This window comes from Pseudophryne corroboree, chromosome 4, assembly GCF_028390025.1.
Source record: "Pseudophryne corroboree isolate aPseCor3 chromosome 4, aPseCor3.hap2, whole genome shotgun sequence".
Lineage (NCBI taxonomy): Eukaryota > Metazoa > Chordata > Amphibia > Anura > Myobatrachidae > Pseudophryne > Pseudophryne corroboree.
Window position 1 is genome coordinate 771,224,043 of NC_086447.1, and position 23,778 is coordinate 771,247,820.

Genomic DNA, 23,778 nt, shown 5'->3' on the forward strand with positions numbered 1-23,778 from the left:
AGCAAGCCCCAGCGGAGGGACCAGGACCTGAACCGTCCACCAACCTTGAAATGTCTGTTGACAAGGAACTGCCCCCAGTCATGGATCCAAAAGGGATAGCCCATGACCAGGCGGGACTGGTGAAGCCACCGCAAGAGGAAGTGACGAACCTCTCAAAAGAGAGGATGATCGTCTGTGTCCTGAGCTGTAGTTGGCTGGTCAAAAAATCCATTTGCAGAGGATGGGTGTGAAGCAGGGTATATTCCACCATGTCAAACATGGAGACTGGAAATCTCAGGATCTGCATGCAAAAAAGTGTATTGACACTCAACGGTGACATAAGAATGAGCATATTTTGGACTGTAAGGACTGCAGCCTGTCCAAGAGAAGGAATACCCTCTAGACCCTGGAATCCAGTAAGGCTCCAAAATGTGGCATTTACTTAGACGGAGTCCAGGCAGATTTTCGCCAGTTGATGATTTACTCGTGTGACGGATGTGATGCCTGAGGACATCCAGTGACTGGGCCTGAAGAAATAGGTTGTCCAGATAAGGCAGGATTCTGACTCCTCTGCATTGAAGCTGTGTTGCCAGGACTTTTGTGAAAACACGAGGAGCCGTGGAAAGTCCAAAGGACAATGCCTGAAACTGGAAGCATTATCCTGTAGTGCAAACCTGAGAAAGCGCTGATTACATAACCAGAATGGAAATTTGTTTATTGCCATCTGGGTCAAAGGATGACATGAAGTCCCCCCAGTTCCAGAGCCAAAATCATGGAGTGAAGTAACTCCTTACGGAACTTCAGAACACAAAAAGGTAACTGTTGACTGGTTTCTGAACCAGGAAGAGGGTGGTATAGAAGCCTGTTCCTCTTGGGAGACGGGGAAAATGGAATGATGACCTTGGAGGACAGAAGGGAGCGGATGGGCTCCTGCAGTACTCCTGCTTTTAATGGATCTACTGGAAGGTCTGTTGAAAATTATTGGGAAGGAGAACACGCCCGAAAGCTTAGGGCATAGCCTTAGTAAACTACAATTCGCTTAGGGCGTAGCTTTGGTAAACTACAACTCTGACCCATGGAAGCCAGCGTGGTTGCCATCCATGCATCGAAAAAACAAAACAGAAGCAAGCCTCCCACACTGGGGATTCCCAGATGGAGGCCCACGCTGTCATGCGGCAGGCTTCTCAGCTGGCTTGTGGCAGGGCGTTTAGACCAGGTCGGCACCCCTGGACTTAGAGCCCTTGGAGGAACCACCCTGGAATCTTGAAAGACTGTCCCTTGGTTGTCTCCAACGGACAAAAGGAACGAAAATTAGACATTCAGAACTTGGGGTTGCTAAAGAAGGAATGAAAGCCGTTTTGGACGCTGCTACTGTAGCCACGATCTTATCCAATGCACGGACAAATGGGACCTCCCCGGAAAGGAGAGAGCCTCAAGGGACTTCTTAGTCTGCATCGGCGCACCAGGTACAAATTCAGAGGGCTCTCCTGGCTGCCAACACTTCAGAGGTTATCTTAAAGATAGGAGTCTACCTACCTGGTATGCTCCATTAGAGACAATAACTCTGTTCTGTGGGTACCAGATCTAAGACCGTCCTCAAAGGCTTCTGCCAGCATCAAATGGCCTTAGCCACCCAAGTGGATGCGAGGGCTTGGCGTGCAATAGCACCCACAGTAGAATAAATTGCCTTGAGGAAGTTCTCTAGCTGCCTATCTGTCAGATCCTTATGGGATGCAGTGTTAGGGATAGGGAAGGTAGTAGATTTCACTAGCTGGGCAATGTGAGCATCAACAGAAGGTAGGGACTCTTATCTGGCCTTATCCGCAGCTGGTAGCAGGTAAAAGGCAGCAATGCACTTTGATACCTGGAAGTGCTTGTTAGGGTGAGCCCATGTCTCCACCCTCCTCTCAAGTTGAGAAGAAGGGAACTCAGCAACTACCTTCTTCTGAGGGAAAGCAAACCTCCCCTGCCTGGCCTGGGTCCCAGGATTATGGCCGCTACACAGTTACCGTAAGAATCACCCTGGTGGTCTAGTGGAGGAGCATAGGTCACCTGGACCTCTACTGCCAGCTCCGACAAGTGGTCTCCCTCATCGGCCGTGACAGCCACAATGTGTGTGGCTCACTGCAAGCAGGGAGCCACCTTACCTGCCCCAATACGTCAGGCTGCGGCTCCCCTACTGTGTGCTGGAGACCGGCCAAAGTCACTGACCCAGTCAGCAGCTCAACGGCAGCTGGCGCTGGGGATTGTTGGAGCAGAAGTGAGGACACCTCTAGCGTTTAATCACTACCTGTTTAAGTAAATGTAAATTTAAAATAAAAGTGAAAATAAAAAACTATGAAGACGCTGCTTAAAAGCAGCCCCTGAAACTGGATGCCTGTGGCTGGGGGTGGGTGATAGCGGAGATGGAGGCTGGGCTGATGGGAAAGAAATCTTAATCATTTGGTGTCCAGACTCTAGCTCACCAGTCTTATCCCAGCACTATCCCTGTTACCTATGGCTGAAGAATAAGGAAAAATATTCCCAGCAGCACACTACAAAGGATAAGCAATTAGATTTGCATATTACAAAATAATAAAAATACAGAGATCTCCGTTAGCATATATTTGCAAAGATATGATGTAGCCACCAGGCCAAGTCAAGGCATTTCTGTTCTGGAGGTCCCTAAGGCTACATAATGCTATCATTCAGTGATTACTGGTAACGTCACACTAAATTCCTGGGTGAGGGGCATTATGTATTGAATGTACATCACTGATCGCTACAGAGCGCCACCAAGAGGTTTTTTTCACTACTAGTCTTGTATTGAAAAAGGGCAAAGTGCTAAACCTTGCTAGATACCATATCTGGTATGGTATAGAAGATCTACAACGTCTAGCTAGACAATGGTTACATAAACAATGTCTAGGTCGACAGTCACTAGGTCAACACTAGAGTGTGTTGTGTGTGTCAGAGCACAGGAACCCCATTACTGTACTGCGTTCCCTTGCATAGCATGCGGTTCCGATTCCCAATATGAGTCCATGTGGATGGTAAAGTATGATAAAGGTGTAAAAAAACAAAAACAAAAAACCCTTAAAAAGTTGTGTCGAACATTGCTGACCATAGCTTGTAGTGCTGGGGGACACCAGGAGTTAATCCCCAATGTATTTCTAGCCTAGACAACCCCCTCCCTTTCAAGCACCTGAAATGTATTTTCTAATTGATGTGATCAACTTAGATTTTGTTCTGTTAGTATGAGGGGCACGGATGGGACCAGTGTTTGGAGGGTATGCTGGTGTCTGTAACGCTATTTGGAGATCCGGGGGTATCTTCAGGTAAGTTAGATTTGAATTCGGATACATTTGCTCAGATGCCATTATTACCCGAAAAAGTTGTTGTTATTATTATTAATACCTGCGGCGAGTCTGGGGTGCTTTGGGGTAGCACACTGCGAGATATTATTTAGCACCCTCTTAACATACTTATTAATCCTTCAGGTCTTTTAAAAACACCTTCACTAGTATATTAATTTTTGTATATAGATTTTGATTTCCTATTATTAACATGTACTAACACTTTAGATCTGTGGCTTGATCACATATTTGCAAATGTAACTAACCAGGACCTCATAAATTTTTTTTTTTTTTTAATAATTATATATATTATATATATATATATATAATTATATATATATATATATATATATATATATATATATTCCCTCATGTCTTGGTACAGGTACAGCTTTGGTGTGCTGGGGGACACTGGGGGTTAATCCCGAATGTATTTCTAGCATAGACTATTCCCTCCCTTTCACGCACCCGAGTTGTATTTTCTAAGTTATGAGCAACTTACATTTTGTTCTATTGCTGTCAACCATTTGATCCCGTTGACCCTTTCCAGAGTCGACAATGCACGTCGACTTTTCGTCAGTGTTGACTTAGACATTGTCTATCTAAACACTGGAACCCATGCCATAGGTGTGCTACTCACCGTGGGTATCATCAACTAGGGGCCAGCAGAGGTGTTCAGAGGTGAAGAAGCGGGTACTAATTACCCAGGTCAACTGCTATGGGGGACAAATGTCCTTCTGTGCAGCTGCCGCTACCCCGTGCAACCCAGGAGCGCCCTGTGTGGCTATTTTACATTTTTCTCATTTTCTTGTTTTACGTAGGGGGGGCATGGCCACAACGCTCCGGATTTGGCCACACCCAGTCTCTGTGCCTAGGTTTGTTTCAGATTGGCGGCCCTAGGTACCAGCAGAAGAGAGAATACGTTTTCTTCAAACCTGATTTTTGTTCAAAAACCCAATTGTTCCTTTCAGATGATATTTAACATCAATACCTTATAGTTTTACATCTGGATGGACAAGTTTATAATGGAATCCGTGAGATCAGTCATTGAAAGCATGAATTGGGACAACTTCAATATATCAGTGGACATTAAGGATGCCTATCTGCACACTCCAGTCTAGGAGGTTCATCAATGTCTTCTCATATTTGTGGTTTGGACCCAGCATTTCCAGTTTCTAGTTGCATCTTATCATCTAGCCACATCTCTCTATGCAGAAAAGAAGTTACAACTTTGCAAACTTGATGTGCACAAATGCACTTTGTGGATTGTAGGATCTATACACAGAAGCCAGGTCAGTGATGGTCTATTAGCCTAAATGACTGTATTCTTAAATGTTTGATCCGAATTCCCATCAGGTCACTTCCCTAGAGATGTGGAGGAGCGGCAAGGTAATACTTCCCTCTTTGGGTTCAATTCAATTCGGCAACTTATGAATAGCGCCGGGAATTAGCTCCCGACGCTATTCAATTCAGCTCCAGTTAAGTCGGCGATGTCCCGTTCTCGCCGACTAAACAGGTTGAATTGTCGGGAGAATAGGCATTCTCCGACTTAACTCCCCGGCGCGAAACTGATTCCCGACAGAATCAGCCCTGCGCCGGCCGCGGGGCAGCACTTTTGTCGGGTTTCTTCTCTCATCCCCCGGGGATGAGAGAAGAATTCCCTATAATTGCGGGTAACTAGCAGCTGAATTGAATAGCGTCGGGAGCTAATTCCCGGCGCTATTCATAAGTTGCTGAATTGAATTGACCCCTTTAAGTGAGCTTCAGGGGAATATCAGGCTAAATGGCATGTCACTAAGCTATTGAACAGTGTAGCATGTGAGTGGAGAAGCACAGACGTGCATCTTACATCTAAGGCTCTGTAAGGGTTAATATATCTTTCTTGGTAATAATGCCTTTATCTTACCTTATTAATGTTGTCCAGCATGAGCGGCCATCTAAGCAACGTAAATAACAGCTTATGGTAGTTTTCTTAAACTGCTTGATATCTTCCAGTTCCTCTTCCCTCATGTCTGGTCTCTGAGCTACAAAGAGCTGCATGAGGTTAAACAACTCTTCCACGGCCTAGACAGGAACATAGCATGACATCAAGCAGACGTCCACAGATGAAAAGCACAAAATACTAAATTACCCCAGTATGTATGCATTTGTATTTCGCTGAGGTGTCAAATGATAAAAGTAAATTGAATCGATAAATCTGATGATTTGTAGGATTTACTTTTATTGTCTCGGAAAGCAAAGTCGGGCAAACCAGACACACTAAGATATCGGTTTGTGATTAGGATTGCATGTTAAACTAGAAATACACAATAAATGAGGGGCATGGGTTATTCTGGAGTCACAAATGAAAAGAAAAGAAACAACAAGATCGCAACAGAATTGCACACCTTGCTGAAGGTCCCTGTTTTACTCAGTATTGTAACATTAAAGTAAAGGACCTGCTAGCACTGAATGAACACATTGCTCTTCCTCTTACCGCAGGGTACTGGCTGGCATGTGGAGTGAGGTTTTTAAAGGCCCACTGAATGTTCTGGTGTGAGGCGAGTTGACGGGTGAAGGCAGGAGACTGCTCACAGCACATGCGAAGGATTCCATAATAGGCCGGCAACATGCCACGGTTGAAGAGAACCACATCTTGGTCATCGTGATCCGCCAAGATATAGTTAAAGGCAATATTCTTGGTGACCACAGGGTTCTGAACAATAAGCCGCACATTCTCAGGGCAATCAACGCACACATTGTACCAGAAGGAAAGAAGAGCTTGCTTGTTGTGATTTGTTGCTATGGCTGGCTCAGACAGCTTGGGCTGGAAGAGGTTCCACAGATCCATAAAATATGTGGAGAACATTAGCTTTTCCGTTTTGGAAATCAAACAGTAAGTCATGAAGCTAAAATAGGGCACTAGCTTGGTGGTACCGTGGACAGCAGCATCGACATAGAGCTTTGCTCTAGAGAGAAGGCCCAGGAGGACATTGTACACCTGGTGGAGTACCACTGTTGTGTCTGGACTGAGGGGCAGGTCTCGGGTGGGGATGTGGAGAGAGCGTGTGGATCGGAACATCTGACGAAACGAGTTGCTTGGAATCAGCGATACCAATAAGTAGGCTGCAGCTGTAAAAGTAAATAAAATGTGTGGCTATTAACATTAAAAACAAAATGGACACAGAGAAACAGGACAATGCTATGTACACACATCTACATCAAGGTAATACAAGACCGCAAAGGGTAATAATAACCTGTTGAAATCAATAGTTAACAGACAAATTGGTTAACTGACCACTTAAGCTGGGTACATACTGGATGAGTTTTTGAATATGGCAGATTCTGACAGTTCGGAACGTAATTTTGTTCAAATTGTCCAGTGTGTACGCACTACATCGTTAATGATCCGCGGGTCATTAATATCACCAATCGTCTGTACATGCTAGCATTGGCAAGTGTGTATGCCCGCCGGGACCAGTCACTGACGAAATTGCTGGGTACAAACTATTGTCTCGTGTGTACCCAGCTTTAGTTACTTGCAATTATTGTTTGGCTGGAATCAACTTAGGGACCTTATTACTTTCCAAAACTTGTCCAGAGAACAGTTATAGATTTCTAAGCTTGTACGGTCATGTTGTATACCTGCTCTCCAAGTCTTATGAAAAGCTACTGACAGATGTGTCATCATACATCTTGCTTCAATACGCCACACAGCGGGAGATGCTGACGGGTCCTGTGCAACTCCATTAGTGCTGTGCTTCTTTGCCGAAAAGTTGTCTTATTCGCATTGCTATGTGAATAGGATGCATAAGCAGACTGATGATTAAAATGACATACAGCATGCCTATATTCTGTGTGTCTGCAGCTGTATCTGCATACAAAACGAAACGTTACAGTGTTTTCTAGAAAAACACTGTAACCTAGCATTTCCTATGCAGATACAGCCACGGTCGAATAAGTAATATAGGCATGCCCCATATAATTTTAATCGGCATAAGCTGCTTGTGCGCCCTATTCACATTGTTTTGTGAATAAGATGCATTTTCATGTGAAAAGCCGCACGTAAAGTTGCACGACACTACTGAATCACACCATGGCATGGTGTGACTAGAAGGGCTGTTTAATGTGCGTGGAGGCTAGATGTAAATGGACACATCTGTAGAGTTTATTTAGACATTGGCCAAACTCTTTTAGAAGTTTCTGACAAGCATTCTTAGGGGTATATTTAATTAGGGTCGAAAACTGCCGTCTGTCGAAAAGACGTCAGTTTTCGACTTTTTTCAAAGTCGAATAGTGATTCGACTTATTCAGTCCCAGCAGTTTTTATTCGACAAGTCGTGGAATTCGACTTGTCGAATAGTACATGAATCGGCGGTATAGCTGCCGATTCACATACTTTTGAGTGAAACGGAGCCAAATTCGACAGGATTTGGCCCCGTTTGCGACCATCTCAGTTCGACATAAAAAAAATGTCGGACTGAGATGTGGGACCCAGAGGAGGATAGGAGGGGGGAGCCGCATGGAGACAGGGGACAGCCGCGGGCTGACAGGGGAGATCAGCGCTACAGCACAGCGCTGCAGCAGGATGTCTCACAGCCGCGTCCACCCGGCTCCAGCAAGTGAGGACATGCTTGCTGGAGCCAGGTGGACACTGCCGTGAGGTCTGGCAGCTGTGCGACATCCTCCTGCAGCGCTGCTGTTAGCGCTGATCTCCTCAGTCTGCCCGCGGCTGTCCCCGCTGGTCTCCCCGCGGCTCCCCCCCCCCCCCCTCCTCTGGGTCCCTCATCTCATTTCGACTTTTTTAAAGTCAAATTGAGATGAGATTGAATAGGGGTTGTCGGATCCATTCCGACGAATGTCGGAATGGATCCGGCTTCAATTGAATATACTCCTTAGTGACCACATCCAGTCAGTGAATAGATCCCTCTAAGAACAATGCCAAAACCTGCATGTCCAAATTCCAGTGGAATTAATAAACACTAAGCTGAAAAGATGGTTTACAACACTGCATCAAAAACCCTTTAGGTAAGACAGAGTCCCCCAGTTCAGACAATGTAAATGGCCAGAAGAAACTGCCCCTTTGAGAAACTTCAGATCCACTAAGTAAGTGGTTCAAAAGCAGCAGTTTGCAATGCCTTCAACACCAAAATCAATTCTTACGGGAGTAGAGAATTGTGGTATGGAATGTGACATGCTCTGTACCTCCAGCATAAATGTTAGGATCTTCTGAAACAAAACAGAAGGTGCACAGACTCTGTCTCAAGCCGTACCCAAGTCTTCCTATAGGAACACCAAGAGATGGACCAGCTGGGAAAAAGTTGTGGGAAACTAACTATTTTTACACATTTGTTTCCTGGCCTAGAGGACGGATTTGATGATACTGTGACAGATTTCCTTTTTCTTATGTATCATAGATTCAACTGTCAGACCTTAAAAGCCAGTTGTACTAAACCCTGATAATAAAATGGTTCCTGAAACAACAGATTTTTAGGGGACAAATGACGAGGCTAGTCTGTTTACAACAGTAGCAGCAAAAATGTTTAATCTTTTTCAGAAGGCAGAGCCACAAACAGGAGGAGATAAATGAGATGGAAATCCCATGAGACTATCATGACATCTACAAAATATGCCTGGATATCCCTGGTTGTTGAGCAGAAACATTTTTCCTTGTGGGTCCTATGCAATCATTTCCTCAGTGTCTACCACTTCAACTGTTGCTCCAACAAGACGCCCGGTAGCTGAGGGCGTGACATTTCTTCTTGTAGCCTCCTGAGGTGCAAGTAGAGCTACGTTAGCACTTTTGGCCCGAAGCAGGAGTTTAGATGGTTTAGCCCTTTGCGTGGCTAAACCACGTATGGGTGCAACAAGCGATGTAACATGGGCACCCGAACACCACTAAATCTGGACAATTGTTTGGGCGCCTACACTTTCCTGTTTAGTCAGGAAAATAGGATTTGAATTACCTACCGGTAAATCCTTTTCTCGTAGTCCGTAGAGGATACTTGTGTTTCATTTAGTACCATGGGGTATAGACAGGTCTACTAGGAGTCATGGGCACTTTAAGAATTTGATAATGTGGGCTCGCTCCTCCCTCTATTCCCCTCCTACCAGACTCAGTCTAGGAAACTGTGCCCGAGAAGATGGACATACTTTGAGAGAAGGATAGTGGTGAGATTCCAAACCAGCACACACAACCAAGAGGAAAGTCATGCTAACCAAACTTGAAATAGGAACAGCAACAGCTGAACCAAACAATACCTAACCAAGTAACAGTGCAGGAAATAACAAAGCACCGGACAGGCGCCCAGTATCCTCTACGGACTACGAGAAAAGGATTTACCGGTAGGTAATTAAAATCCTAATTTCTCTTGCGTCCTAGAGGATACTGGGGTTCCATTTAGTACCATGGGGAAGTACCAAAGCTCCCAAACCGGGTGGGAGAGTGCTGAGGTTCCTGCAGAACTGATTGACCAAAATGAAGGTCGTCAGAGGCCAAAGTATCAAACTTGTAAAATTTAGCAAACGTGTTCGAACCTGACCAAGTAGCTGATCGGTAGAGCTGCAAAGCCGAGACACCGCGGGCAGCCACCCAAGAGGAAACCACCGACCTAGTCAAGTGGGCCTGAACAGATTTCAGAACCGGCAAGCCTGCCGTGGAATAAGCATGCTGGATAGTGAGCCTAATCCAGCGTGCAATGGACTGCTTTGAAGCAGGACACCCAATCTTATTGGAATCATAGAGAATGAACAGCGAATCGGATTTCCTGTGACAAGCTGTCCTCTTTACATACACCTTCAAAGCCCTCACAACATCCAAAGACTTTGAAGTAGCAGAGGTGTCTGTAACAGCAGCAACCACAATAGGTTGGTTGATGTGAAATGCGGACACCACCTTAGGAAGGAATTGCTGACGAGTTCTGAGATCAGCTCTGTCCTCATGGAAAATTAAGTAGGGGCTCTTGTGAGACAACGCCCCTAGCTCAGAGACACGTCTCGCTGAAGCCAAGGCCAACAGTGTGACTGTCTTCCACGTTAGATATTTAACATCTACCTCCTGTAACAGTTCAAACCAGTCCGATTGGAGGAACTGCAGCACCAAATTGAGATCCCAAGGTGCCGTAGGAGGCACAAAGGGAGGTTGGATGTGCAGAACACTTTTCAAGAACGTCTGGATCTCAGGAAGAGAAGCCAATTATTTCTGAAAGAAAATGGACAAGGCGGAAATCTGGACTTTTATTGAGCCCAGACTTAGGCCCACATCAACACCCGACTGCAGAAAAAGCAGGAAACTTCCCAGATGAAATTCCACCACAGAATATTTTCTGATCTCACAACCAGGAGATGTATTTCTTCCAAATACGGTGGTAATGTTTAGACGTTGCCACCTTCCTGGCTTGAATCATAGTCGGGATGACTGTCACGGATGCCTCTCCTGGCAAAAATCAGCCGTTCAACTTCCATAGCGTCAAACGTAGCCGCGGTAAGTCTTGACAGATGAACGGGTCCTGTTGCAGAAGATCCTCGCGAAGAGGTAAAGGCCACGGATCTTCGAGGAGCATCTCCAGGAAGTCCGCGTACCAGGCCCTTCTTGGCCAGTCCGGAGCAAGGAGTATTGCTTGAACCTTTTCCCTTTTTATTCTTTTCAGAATTCTTGGGATCAGAGGAAGTGGAGGAAACACGTACACCATGTGATATACCCATGGAGTCGTTAGGGCGTCCACTGCCACTGCCTGTGGGCCTCCCGACCTGGAACAATACCGCTTGAGCTTCTTGCTGAGACGAGAGGCCATCATGTTGATCTGTGGATATCACCATCGACTTGTCAAGCACCTGAACACCTCCGGGTGAAGGCCCCACTTCCCCGGGTGCAGGTCGTGTCTGCTGAGGAAGGCTGCTTCCCAGTTGTCTACTCCCGGAATGAAGACCGCCGACAACGCCGCAGCATGTTTTTCTGCCCAGAGGAGAATTCTTGACACCTCTGACATTGCTGCTCTCTTTTCATTCTGCCCTGTCAGTTTATGTACATCACTGCCGTCACATTGTCCGACTGGACCTGAATGACCCGATCTTGAAGAAGATTTGATGCCTGCAGAAGGGCTTTTGTATATAGGCCTGAGTTCCAGAATGTTGATTGGAATAAAGACTTCCTGACTTGACCATCTTCCTTGAAACTGCACCCCCTGGGTGACTGCTCCCCAACCTCTGAAGCTTGCGTCTGTGGTTAGCAGAATCCAATTTTGAATCCTGAACCATCGGCCCTCGAGCAGGTGAGAAGTCTGTAGCCACCACAGAAGGGAGATCCTGGCCTTTGGCGACAGACGGATCCTATGGTGCATGTGAAGATGTGATCCGGGCCATTTGTCCAACAGATTGAGCTGGAAGGGTCGTGCATGAAACCGTCCGTACTGAAGAGCCTTGTAAGAGGCCACCATTTTTACCAGAAGGCAAATGCATAGGTGCACCTATATCCGGGTTGGTTGAAGGACATCCCGAACCATCAACTGGATTACCAATGCCTTTTCCAACGGAAGAAAAAACTTTCTGCTACTGTGTGTCCAGTATCATTCCCAGAAATTGAAGCCTCCGAGTTAGCTCTAAGTGAGATTTTGGAAGATTCAGAATCCAGCCGTGATCCAGGAGTAGTTGGGTTGGGAGGCCAATGCTGTTCAATAACCTCTCCCTGGATGGAGCCTTTATCAGAAGATCGTCCAGGTACGGAATTATGTTCACTCCCTGCTTGCGAAGGAGAAACATATCTGCGATCACCTTGGTGAACACCCTCGGTGCCATGGAGAGGGGTATACTACGATATGCCGGCGGTCGGGCTCCCGGCGACCAGCATACCGGCGCCGGGAGCCCGACCGCCGGCTTACCGACAGTGTGGCGAGCGCAAATGAGCCCCTTGCGGGCTCGCTTCGCTCGCCACGGGCACGGTGGCGCGCGTATTTTATTCTCCCTCCAGGGGGGTCGTGGACCCCCACGAGGGAGAATAAGTGTCGGTATGCCGGCTGTCGGGATCCCGGCGCCGGTATCCCGTCAGTCAGCATACAGAAGACCACCCATGGAGAGACCAAAAGGTAGGGCCTGGAACTGGAAGTGACAGTCCTGTAGTGCAAACCGTAGATAAGCCTGGTGAGGCCGCCAGCACGGAATGTGAAGGTACGCATCCTTGATATCCAGAGACACTAGGAATTCCCCCCTCCTCCAGACCTGAGATCACCGCTCTCAGAGACTCCATCTTGAATTTGAACACTCGTAAGTACAGGTTTAAGGATTTTAGATTTAGAATCGGCCTTACCGAACCATCCGGTTTCGGTACTACAAACAAGTTGGAATAATACCCCTTGTTTTGGAGATGAGGTGGAACTGGAACAATGACATGCGTTTGTACCAGTTTTTTAATGGCATCCTGTAAGGTTATACTTGCCTCCTGTGACACTGGTAAGCCTGATTTGAAGAATCTGTGAGGTGGGAGTACCTGAAACTCCAGTCTGTATCCCTGGGAAATAAGATCTATGACCCAGGGATCCTGGCACGAACTTGTCCAGATGTGACTGAAGAATTTTAGTCGAGCTCCCACATGACAGTCTTCCAGGCATCGCAGTCCACCGTCATGCTGAAGACTTTGTGGAAGCAGAGCTGGAGCTCTGTTACTGCGAACCGGAAGTCGCCAGTTTTGCGAGGTTTACCTCTAGCGCCTCTGTTGGCTGTAGAAGATCCTCTGGCTTTGCCCTTAAACTTGGCAGTCCGAAAGAACTGTAGGGTAGGTCCTGAGTAGGTCTTCCTAGTTGGGGGAGCTGCAGAAGGAAGATAGGTAGACTTACCCGCAGTAGATTTGGAGATCCATTTGTCTAGTTTGTCTCCAAATAAGGCCTCTCCTGTGAAGGGTAGGCCTTCCACGCCTTTCCTGAAGTCCGCAGTCCACTGGCGTAACCATAAGCCCCTGCGTGCTGATACCGACATAGCCGTGGTGCGTGCATTAAGCAAACCCACTACTTTTATGGCTTCCACCATAAAGTTCAATACTGTATATGTTGCGGGAGTAAAACAATCTCCCCCCTAGAGAAGGAATCCAACCCCTCAGTTAGGTTACCTGATCATCTAGCAATGGCTTTAGTAATCCACGCACATGCTATAGTGGGTCTCTGGGCCACCCCAGCAGCCGTGTCCAAGGATTTGAGTGTAGTCTCAATCTTGCGATCAGCCGTGTCTTTCAGGGAGGCTGCACCAGGGACAGGCAACACTATTTTCCGTGACAGCCTGGATACTGATGCATCCACTATCGGTGCATTTTCCCATTTTTTCCTGTCCTCCGGAGGACACAGGAAAAATTACTGAGGATTTATTTTTTACATTAAAATAAGATTCCTCACACTATTTGCAGGACATCTCTGATAGCTTCTATAAGAGCCTCTATTCCCTGTGACAGAGCAGCATCCCCCCCTTCTGCATCCACCTCCTCCTCCTCCATGTCTGACCCCTCAGTGTCAGAGTCAGACTTTTGTGGACAAATGGCAGGGGACTGAGACGATTGTTTGGGGACTGAGTCTCTGTTCATAATCCCATCAGCAGGCTGTCTTAAGTATTGCATCTCTTTCTCATGGTGGGACAATTTATTAGATATTTTGGAAATCATTCCTTTAATGGAATCCAGCCATGGTGGTTCAGCCCCACTAGCCTGAGAAGGTGCACTATACTGAGTACATAGTAGTGAGCTCCCTGGGGAAGAGGAACACTCTGCCGTACATGAAACACACTCTTTGCCTGACATTATAAATACGACAGCACACACACACAGGAAAGGTTAAAAGAACCCTTCCAGGGAGAGACAGAGATATTTTGGAGCCAGCACACAGCGCCCTTATTGCTAATGCCAAGCTTAGCCAGGTCGCAGACTAAGTACCCAGATTGGGGACTTAGTACACTAATAATTGTTAGAGGATTTAAGAAAAATAAATATTTAGAAAAATATTTTGAATTGGGGACAAAAACAATGGCCTTTTACTTCTACTCCTTTCACCGCAAAAATAACCCGGTATCGACCCGGTATATTGCTGGGTCAGTGTGCGGTGTGAAAGGGGCCATGGTCGAATTTCTGGGTCGACTGACCCGGTATTTCAACCTGGGAATAAAGCAGTTTAATCCCGGGGTTAAATACCAGGTCAGGTGCTGTGTGAACGGGTCCCGGGACCCGTTCACTACATAGGGAGAAGCAGCGCGGAGATTATGTAATCTCCTAGCGCTGCCTCCGCAACCGCCCCCACCCGCGATCATCAACCCGACCCGGGTCCCACCCGGGAAGGACCAGTTTCCAATTACCGGGTGAGACCCGGCATTGCGATGTGAAAGGGGTATGAGAGAGACCTTAGCATGAGCAGAATCTGTGTCTCAATGTAATTCCAAATTCATCACTTAGTAGCTTAACATAAATAGCAACAAACGATAACGCAGACCTCCTAAATGGTATGCAATAATCCTGTAAGCTAATAAATCAATACAAACTTCATGCCGCTTACATGTTCTCACTCTTGGGTAGTTGTGTGCCAGCAGGAAGCGTTCCACCCAGTTCTCCATATTCTGTAAAACCCAGCTATGTGCCAGCTTGTTTCGAGGGGTTTGAACTGCCAGCCAATCGAGGCACTGAGATGGGTTGTATTCAATCACCTTAAGGAATAACAAGACCAGGAAGTAAGAGGAAAGTAATAGCAAAAGCCATGGTCCTAAATATGTTTCTGCCACTCCGTTCCAACTCTATTGTGTTTCTGCGTGTAAAAGATTACCTCCCATATTCTTTGTAAAATGTAAGATGCAAAAGGAGGCATTCCTGGGGGACCACCAGCAAACTCCATGATCATCGTCAGCAGCTTGAAGAAAGGATTGGCAGCCTGTAATGTAAGGTAACATGAACTTAGTATCTGTAGTAGTAGCGATTTCACTTTCACTATATCATTAGACAGATAAAAAAATTTTTACATTGAGAATAATACCACTGCCTAACTTATCTACAGTATTGCTATAATTAAAAAATATACAATCTAATTTGTCTAGCTGTTTATATAAAAATGACAAATTCTGGTAATTTGCTACTTAGAATATTACTTAATTACTTCGGATTAATTTAACTTGAAATGTACAATGATGTTACATACCTCTGGGGTTAGCTTTGCAATGGATGTAAAAAGCATTGATGCAATCTAAATGAAAGGAGAAAGCATAAAGGATGTAAGTCTGGAAGATTTATATTCTCTCAATTTAAATCATTTTGTTCTACCTTCCTGTAATAAAAAAAACTGTAGATAAGAATTTTTTGGAGGAAAGCGTGTAATTAACTGCAAGATTTTCTACAATTATACATTTTCTGCATCTATTTAATCCATTTTAAGCACTATACGTGAGCTCAAGAACGTGTTACTCTGCTTTCCAGACCATAGCAGGTAGTCCTGGCACTAACTGTGTATTACTGCTGATAGGGTTTAGTACATTGCTGCTTGTGTCACAGTAACTCCGCAAACAGACTGGTTACACTATTCAGGCACAATCGCAGAGTTCCAAGGCTAAAACACTGATGGGGAGATGTATAAGCTTCCAAACAGATAAAGTGGTGAGGTTGCCCACAGCAACTAACCAGTTCTGTCTAGTATTTTGTAGACTGTGCTAGATAAATGTTAGTAATACGCTGGCTGGTTGCTACGGAAACTTTACATTATCTCTCTCAAAGGTTCGATACATCTCACCTATATCTAGAGAGAGAGAGAGAGAGAGAGGTAGGCTGTAGCATTTGTTACAATTAGATAGCAAATCATCCACCCTTATTGTTTAATGCTGGTATGCAAGATTACTAAACTGTTGGGACAGCTCTTCCGATGCAGAACTGTCCTGGTGAAGTACTGACTTCTGGGTTTATGACCCAGGAGTCCTAATACGAATGTGTGGCACTACTGTAGCCAGTGCATACTCAAGCCACTGGGTGACAGAGAGGGATCCTTTGGATCTGTCCCTTGGGGGCCTATTATGAAGAGAAGTCCATAATCTTCTATAGGCATCGCCTATAATTGGGCTCAAGTTCTGTAAACTTATGCTTTCCGGAGCTTGATGCATATGGTCACATCACTGTCCCACAGATTTCCCACCCAGAGAGAGAACCCGTGTGCCATTAGCCTCATGGCAGAATTAACACAAAACAGAAATGCAATTTCTAATAAATGTAAGACATTATACCAATATTTAGTTCTCCAGGAGTGACCGTTCAATCATCCGGTAGTATTACATAAATGGGTGTGGTATAGAAGTTAGACAGTTAAAAGATAGGCAGTCTCTAAGTCGATGCCATACGGTCACAGTCAAAAGGATGACAGGGTCAAAAGGTCGACAAAAGAGTGTTCTTTTTGTGTTTTTAAACTTTTTTTTAAACCAAATTTGTTGAAATGTGGCCCCTCGCCACAAGGTCACTAAGGATAATAGTTTATGACATGGATAGTAAATGAGGAAAAAGTTGTAAAAGCATCAAAACAAAGTGTCAACCTTTTGACCCGGTCGACCTAATGACTGTCTATCTATACATTGGAACCTTACATAAATAACTTTCTGCGGGCTGGCACTTAACACTCTGATGTGCTCTGTGTACTTACGTGCTCAGCAAGGCGGTTGTTATATCGGCAAAGGCTGAAAATGAGATTACAGGTTTGTCGGATATTAATTCCATCACGTATATGTTGGAACAGAAAAGGAAAGCCCTAAAAAGCAAACACATTTTATTATGGATTCACTGATTTACATCTTTAAGGTACTGTGTCACAACACCCTTCACGCCATCAAAAACAGCAATAGGAATGATAATTTGCAAAGAATACAGCAAACAACCCCTGAGTAAAATACATTTGCAAGTACAATACATGCATAAGAGATATAAATGATTACCTTTCCACCTGTTAATGCTGCCATGTCATTCTGTGACAAAGTAAGATGCCTAGAAAGGGAAAATAAATTTCAGTTGATAGACAAATACTGAAGATTCTTTGTAGATTTAGGACATGCTAAGAGATTAGCAATGAAACAGCCAAGTAGTGTGCAGGTTGTTTAATGAAGACAATAAACTGATTAAAAATATGCAAATGTTTAAGAAACATTTGGAGTAATTATCAATTACAAGTCTTTTCATAAACCGGTTCTGTTATTCTGTAAACGGATTACAGATATGGGAGAAATGTATAACCAATCAAATACAAGCATAGCACTGCAGCAAAGTGCCAAGCGCACAGGAAGAATGGCTGACCGATCTGATCTTCATAGACTTCCGTTTTGTATGTTGAGTATGTGATACGGAGACGCTAATACATTTCCTATCACTGGGTTTATGGAAGCCACTCAGTCTCTCCAATCAGTGGCTTTAATGACTTTTCATTGGACAATACATTTGGGTTTACAAACTGATATTTGGCAGATTTATTCAACACATATAAAAATTATCTAAGCGGTCTGCATGTGAGTAAGCAGGTTTGAAAATACAAGGGTGAAATAAACCGCACACATGCAAGTTTATTAGTTCTTAGAGACAGGAGGTATAAAGCATACAAAATGGGAGGGATTCCGATTAATATTCATTCTTTCTCCTCTAATATCAATAAGATGGCCCTATGAGTGTCGTATAAAAATCTCACACATGTTACAAGAGATAAGAAAAAGTTTAAAATAGCAAACATTTGCAATTCCATGTATAGATATGGTTTCTACTCAAGCAGGTCTTTCATACATGTGACATGCTATTAGTAGAAGCCAGGGTCTTTATATTTACCATGGTGTCTACAGGATTACTGCAACAGTTCATTAATTAAAGGCATAATCTATCACCAACCTTTCAGAACGAGACTGTTCCACTAGGAAAGCTATAAGAGCAATCATCTTTTCCAAGGCTGCAGGTCTATACTTTTCTTCAGCAAGAGAAAGAATATCTTCTTCCTCCTCTTCCTCGCCTTCTTCTTCCTCAGACAGTACTTCAACTTGTGGCTGCAATAATAGGTACAACTAAAGAAATTATTCTTAGGGACATAGAAAATCAGAGAAAACTAACAGATGTAATAAATAAAATTGCAGTTTCCAAAACATGACTATTAAACACAATATTTAATAAGCTGTTTTAATTAGAGTGACACATTAAATAGTCTCTGCACTTTTCAGTCTTGCTGAGCTATAGCACAGAACAGCCAATAGCTCACTCATCAATGAATGGAATTCTATAGCGACATTCTATGGAAACTGCACAAAATAAAGTCACCAATTTAAAGACTTACATTTTCAGGCCCTTTGGTTCCCATGTAAAAATGCACCATGGTTGATATGGCTTGTAGCGATAGCAGAAACTGGCTCTGAAAGAGAGGTTTGTAGTTAGCACAGACACTGTTAATGAACATGCATGATACACTGAGAACAAGAAGATAATTACCTCTTCCTCTCCCATTTTGACAAATTCATATAGAAAGGCAAAGTACTCTGTCAGATGCTTGCTGTGAGGCTTCACCCCATGCTCCATGATAGACAGCAAAGTCTTCACAAAGCGAGTAACACAGGAGCGGCTGCCTATGTCCTCTACAGGCCCGTCCATGTCATCAGAGCTGGGAAATAAATCAACATGAGGATACTAAATTACTACATACATGCAACAGGGATATGCACAACATCTATATCTAACTTACTTAGGAAAATAAAGCAAAATTAACTTGAAATTATGAAAATGTGCACCTACTCTAGGGAAAAAATTCAGTTAGAGGCCATGCGAAGATGGTCCTTGTGGCCCCAGACTGACTGAATGGAACGCACAAACATGATAATTATGGCAAGCGGTCTGGCTTGGTGTCCTCCATTACAAAACGATTCTTTAAAATTTAGCTCAATTGCATTTAATACCATGGACGCTGAAGCAAAGATTTAACAGTCTAGGGGTGATTCAAATTTTTTTTTTTTATGGGTGGCCAATGTAATACTATAGGCGCCTATCAGAGCAATCCAATTGTTGCTCCGATTAGGCGCTGACTAAAATAGCGCCAGCAGCATGAAAAGTTCTGTTTGGGCGCCCAAACAACACACCTTTTGCCCATTTCAGCTTTCCACCTTAGGAGGCAGTGAGCAGAAATGTTGGTGTCGGCAGGGATCTCAGCCAAACCGCTGAACAACTGAATTGGTGTCGATAAGCCGCATCTAGTGGTGGGTGCATAAGAAACAAATGAATCGCCCCAAAATAGTGTCTAGCTGATTCAGACTAGAAAGCACTCTTTGATACTGTATCTATGAATGAGAGGTTTGCTTGGTTACTCCTATTCTTACAGAAAGAACTAGATGAGGAATTGCTTTCAAGTCTTCGCTCTTTCAGGGAGGATTGTCTGCTTCCCAACATACAGACCTCTTAGCTGGGAGAAATACATGTTCATCCACCTTATATTCATCTGGAGGTTCTGCAGTTTCTAACTAGAATCCTGACTGTACTAAGAGTAGTCAGTTTTGAGCCTTTTAAGTCTGTGGGGTTTACATTTTAAAGGCTTTTTTTCCCCTCTATAAAATCAATTACCACTGCAGAAAGGGTTTCCAAATTGGGAGCTCTTCCTTGCCCCCCTGGAAGGGGTGGCATGGGTGTTCAATGGAACAGCTGTGCTGGGCTGCTATGTAATCATCTGTCCACACATTCACAATACTTTATTGGTTCCACGATTTGGCATCCTTGAAGTCTTCCTTTGGATGAGCAGTTTTTCAGTTGGCCATTTCATTCAGGGAATACTTTGATATCTGCCCATTATTCTTCTGTCCCCCAATGGATGTAAAAAAAATAATATAGGATTTTAATACCTACCGGTAAATCCTTTTCTCGTACTCCATAAGGGATATTGGGGAGAACTAGTACGATGGGGGTAAAAACGGGGTCCACAGGAGCCAGTACACTTTAAATTTCTTCAACTGGGTGTGCTGGCTCCTCCCCTCTATGCCCCCTCCCACAGGCAGTTACAGGTAAAAACGTGCCCAAAGGAGATAGGACATATATGAGAGAAGGAACAGGATAACAAAAGGTGGTGAGATGTACACACCAGCACACCACAACCATACAACAACCAACAACGGCTGGTAACAATAACAGCAACAGCTGAACAGGTAACTACAAGATAAGAACCTGCAGAAAAGTCAACACACTGAGGCGGGCGCCCAATATCCCTTATGGACTACGAGAAAAGGATTTACCGGTAGGTATTAAATCCTATTTTCTCTAGCATCCATAAGGGATACTGGTGAGAACAAGTATGATGGGGACGTCCCAAATCTTCCAGAACGGGCGGGAACGTGCGGAGATGGCTGCAGCACCGCCTGCCCAAACTGGGTATCCTCTTTGGCCACGGTATCAAATTTTTAGAATTTCACAAAAGTGTTCTTCCCCGACCAGGTAGCAGCTCGGCATAGTTGCAGGGCTGAGACTTCACGGGCAGCCGCCCAGGAAGAGCCCACTGATCTAGTAGAGTGGGCCTTTAGAGACTTAGGAACAGGTAAGGCTGCCGACACATCTGCCTGTTGAATAGTAAGCCTAATCCAACGAGCAGTAGACTGCTTTGAAGCAGGACAACCCTTTTTCTGCGCATCATAGAGCATGAACAAAGAATCTATCTTTCTGGCCCGAACTGTGCGGCTGACAGATTTAAAAGCACGCACAACTTCCAAAGTCTCGCTCTGTCCTAGACAGATTAAGTACGGACTTTTACACGATAAGGCCCACAATGCCGAGACACGGCAAGCAGAAGCCAGGGCCAGTAACATCACCATCTTCCACGTGAGGTACTTGTCTTCTACAGTCACCAGAGGTTCAAAACAGGAGGACTGTAGAAATTTCAACCCCACATCCAAATCCCAGGGTGCCGTATGCTGTATGTGGAGTACCCCTTGCAAAGAGGTCTGAACTTCTGGCAATGCTGCCAATATCTTCTGGAAGAAAATGGAGAGGGCTGAAAACTGGACCTTAATAGAACCCAGACGTGAGCCCTTATCAGCCTGCAGGAAACGTCCCAAGAGAAATTCAGCAGGCGGATACATGCGTTCCTCGCACCAAGAAACATATCGCCTCCAGATATGATAATGTTTTGACGTCACAGGTTTTCTGGCCTGAACCATGGTTGCAACAACCTTCTTGGAAAGGCCTTTGAGAGCTAGGATGTTCCGCTCAACCTCCATGCCGTCAAGTGAAGACGCTGTAAGTCCGGGTAGACGAACGGTCCATGCTGAAGAAGATCTCTTCTTAATGGTAGAGGCCAGGGGTCTTGGACGGACATATCCAGAAGATCCGCGTACCACGCCCTCCGAGGCCTATCTGGGGCAAGTAGAATTGCCTGGACACCTGATTCGCTTTAGCACTAATGGGAGCAAAGGAATCGGAGGATACCGGTAAACCAGCTATTACGGTCAAGGCGACGACAGCGCGTCCACTGCCCTCCCCTGAGGGTCCCTGGTCCGCGAGCAATACCAGGGAAGTTTCTTGTAGAGACGAGAAGCCATCATGTCTATTAGTGAGCAACCCCACCGGTCAATGATCTGCTGGAACACCAGATGGTGGAGCACCCACTCCCCCGGGTGGAAATCGGGAAGATTTAGGAAATCCACCTCCCAGTTGTCCACACCCAGAATGAAGACTGCTGACATAGCTCTTGCATTTCTTTCCGCCCAGAGAAGTATCTTTGACACCTCTCGCATGCAGGCTCTGCTTTTTGTCCCTCCTTGTCGATTGATGTACGCCACTGCCGTGGTGTTGTCCGACTGCACCTGGATTGCGAGATCCTTGGGCAGAGGAGAGGCTTGACGTAGAGCATTGTAGATCGCTCGAAGTTCCAGAATGTTGATTAGAAGGAGGCTTTCGTGGGCTGACCACCTGCCCTGGAACTGCTCCCCTTGGGTGACCGCTCCCCATCCTCTCAGACTTGCATATTTTTGAATATTGAATTCCGAAACTCCTGCCCTTCAGGAGACTGGAGGACTGTAGCCAACCACAGGAGGGAAATCCTGACCTGAGGTGACAGCCGAATCATCCGGTGCATCTGCAGATGCGATTCGGACCACTTGCTCAGGAGATCCAACTGAAACGTTCTGGCATGGAATCTCCCATATTGGATAGCCTCATAGGAGGCGACCATCTTTCCCAACAATCTTATGCAAAGATGGATGGACACTCGAGAAGGTCGGAGCACCATGTGGAGTATTTCCTGAAGTGTTTTCGCTTTTTCCTCTGGTAAAAACACCTTCTGGACCACAGTATCCAGCAACATCCCCAGGAACAGGAGCCTCTGAGTGGGCTCGAGGTCGGACTTCTGTAAGTTGAGGATCCACCCGTGGTCCGACAGAAGATGGATGATGTGGTCGACATGGAGCAACAAAAGTTCTCTGGATCTTGCCTTTATCAGATGATCATCCAGGTAAGGGACCACATTGACCCCCTGGACCCGGAGTTGTATCATCATCTCCGCCATCACCTTTGTGAATACCCTCAGGGCTGTAAACAGACTGAAGGGTAGGGCCTGGAACTGGAAGTGATCGTCCAGCAGGGCAAATCGTAGGTACGCCTGATGAGGCGGACAAATCGGAATATGGAGGTAGGCGTCTTTGATATCAAAGGAGACTAAAATTCCCGGTCTTCCAGACCTGTAATCACTGCTCGCAGGAATTTCATCTTGAACTTGAACACCCTCAAATATGGATTCAGAGACTTCAGATTCAAAATGGGCCACCTAACAGTCTGGTTTCGATACCAGGTATAGGTTTGAGTAAAACCCCTTGCCGCGTTGCGGCGATGGTACTGGAATTATGACGTGGGACTGAACCAACATTTGGATAGCCAATTGAAACATAACTTGAATATCCTCCAAAGCTGGTAAGCTTGATTTGAAATATCATTTTTTTTTTTGGGGGGGGGAGGAGCTGGGGGGAGTACAGTCGAACTCCAGCTTGTAGCCTTGAGAAACGAGCTCTCTGACCCAGGCATCCTGGCAGGAATTCTACCAGACGCGGCTGAAGTGACGCAGTCGAGCTCCCACCTCGAGATCCCCTCGGGGTGGGTGGGCACAGTCATGCTGAGGCCTTACTGGAAGCAGAACCGGTGGACTGTTCCTGAGAACTGGTGCTTGCAGGTATTCTGGACTTAATTCTTGTGACTCTGACCGCATTGGAGGCACCTCTGGCCTTCGAGCGAAATCTGTGCGACCGAAAGGACTGAACAGACTGCCCCGGATAAGAGCGTCTTGCCGGTGGGGCCCCAGAGGGGAGAAACGTGGATCTTCCCGCCGTAGACTTGGAAATCCAGGTATCCAATTCAACTCCAAAAATCCATTCCCCAGAAAAGGGGAGAGATTCCACACTACGTTTGGATTCTGCGTCCGCAATCCACTGACACAACCACAAGGCCCAGTGTGCAGACACCGCCATGGCCGACGCTCTAGCATTAATATTCCCCATCTCCTTGAGGGAATCA

General features: G+C 45.4%; 1 protein-coding gene across 6 annotated transcripts in view; it reads right to left on the minus strand.

The window, feature by feature from the left end:
• The window catches only part of USP34 (ubiquitin specific peptidase 34), a 438,538-nt gene that overhangs the window by 31,353 nt on the left and 383,407 nt on the right, over positions 1-23,778 (minus strand). For 4 of the 6 annotated variants that reach the window (XM_063918244.1, XM_063918240.1, XM_063918242.1 and 1 more), the window contains 10 exons: positions 18,736-18,904; positions 18,584-18,658; positions 18,148-18,317; positions 17,214-17,262; positions 16,925-17,029; positions 15,446-15,490; positions 15,077-15,181; positions 14,813-14,960; positions 5,791-6,425; positions 5,221-5,378 (listed from right to left, as the gene is read on the minus strand). In XM_063918244.1, the coding sequence (XP_063774314.1) occupies positions 5,221-5,378; positions 5,791-6,425; positions 14,813-14,960; positions 15,077-15,181; positions 15,446-15,490; positions 16,925-17,029; positions 17,214-17,262; positions 18,148-18,317; positions 18,584-18,658; positions 18,736-18,904 (1,659 nt within the window). The remainder of the gene's footprint in view (positions 1-5,220; positions 5,379-5,790; positions 6,426-14,812; positions 14,961-15,076; positions 15,182-15,445; positions 15,491-16,924; positions 17,030-17,213; positions 17,263-18,147; positions 18,318-18,583; positions 18,659-18,735; positions 18,905-23,778) is intronic. The other 2 variants (XM_063918241.1, XM_063918243.1) reach the window with 1 other exon arrangement.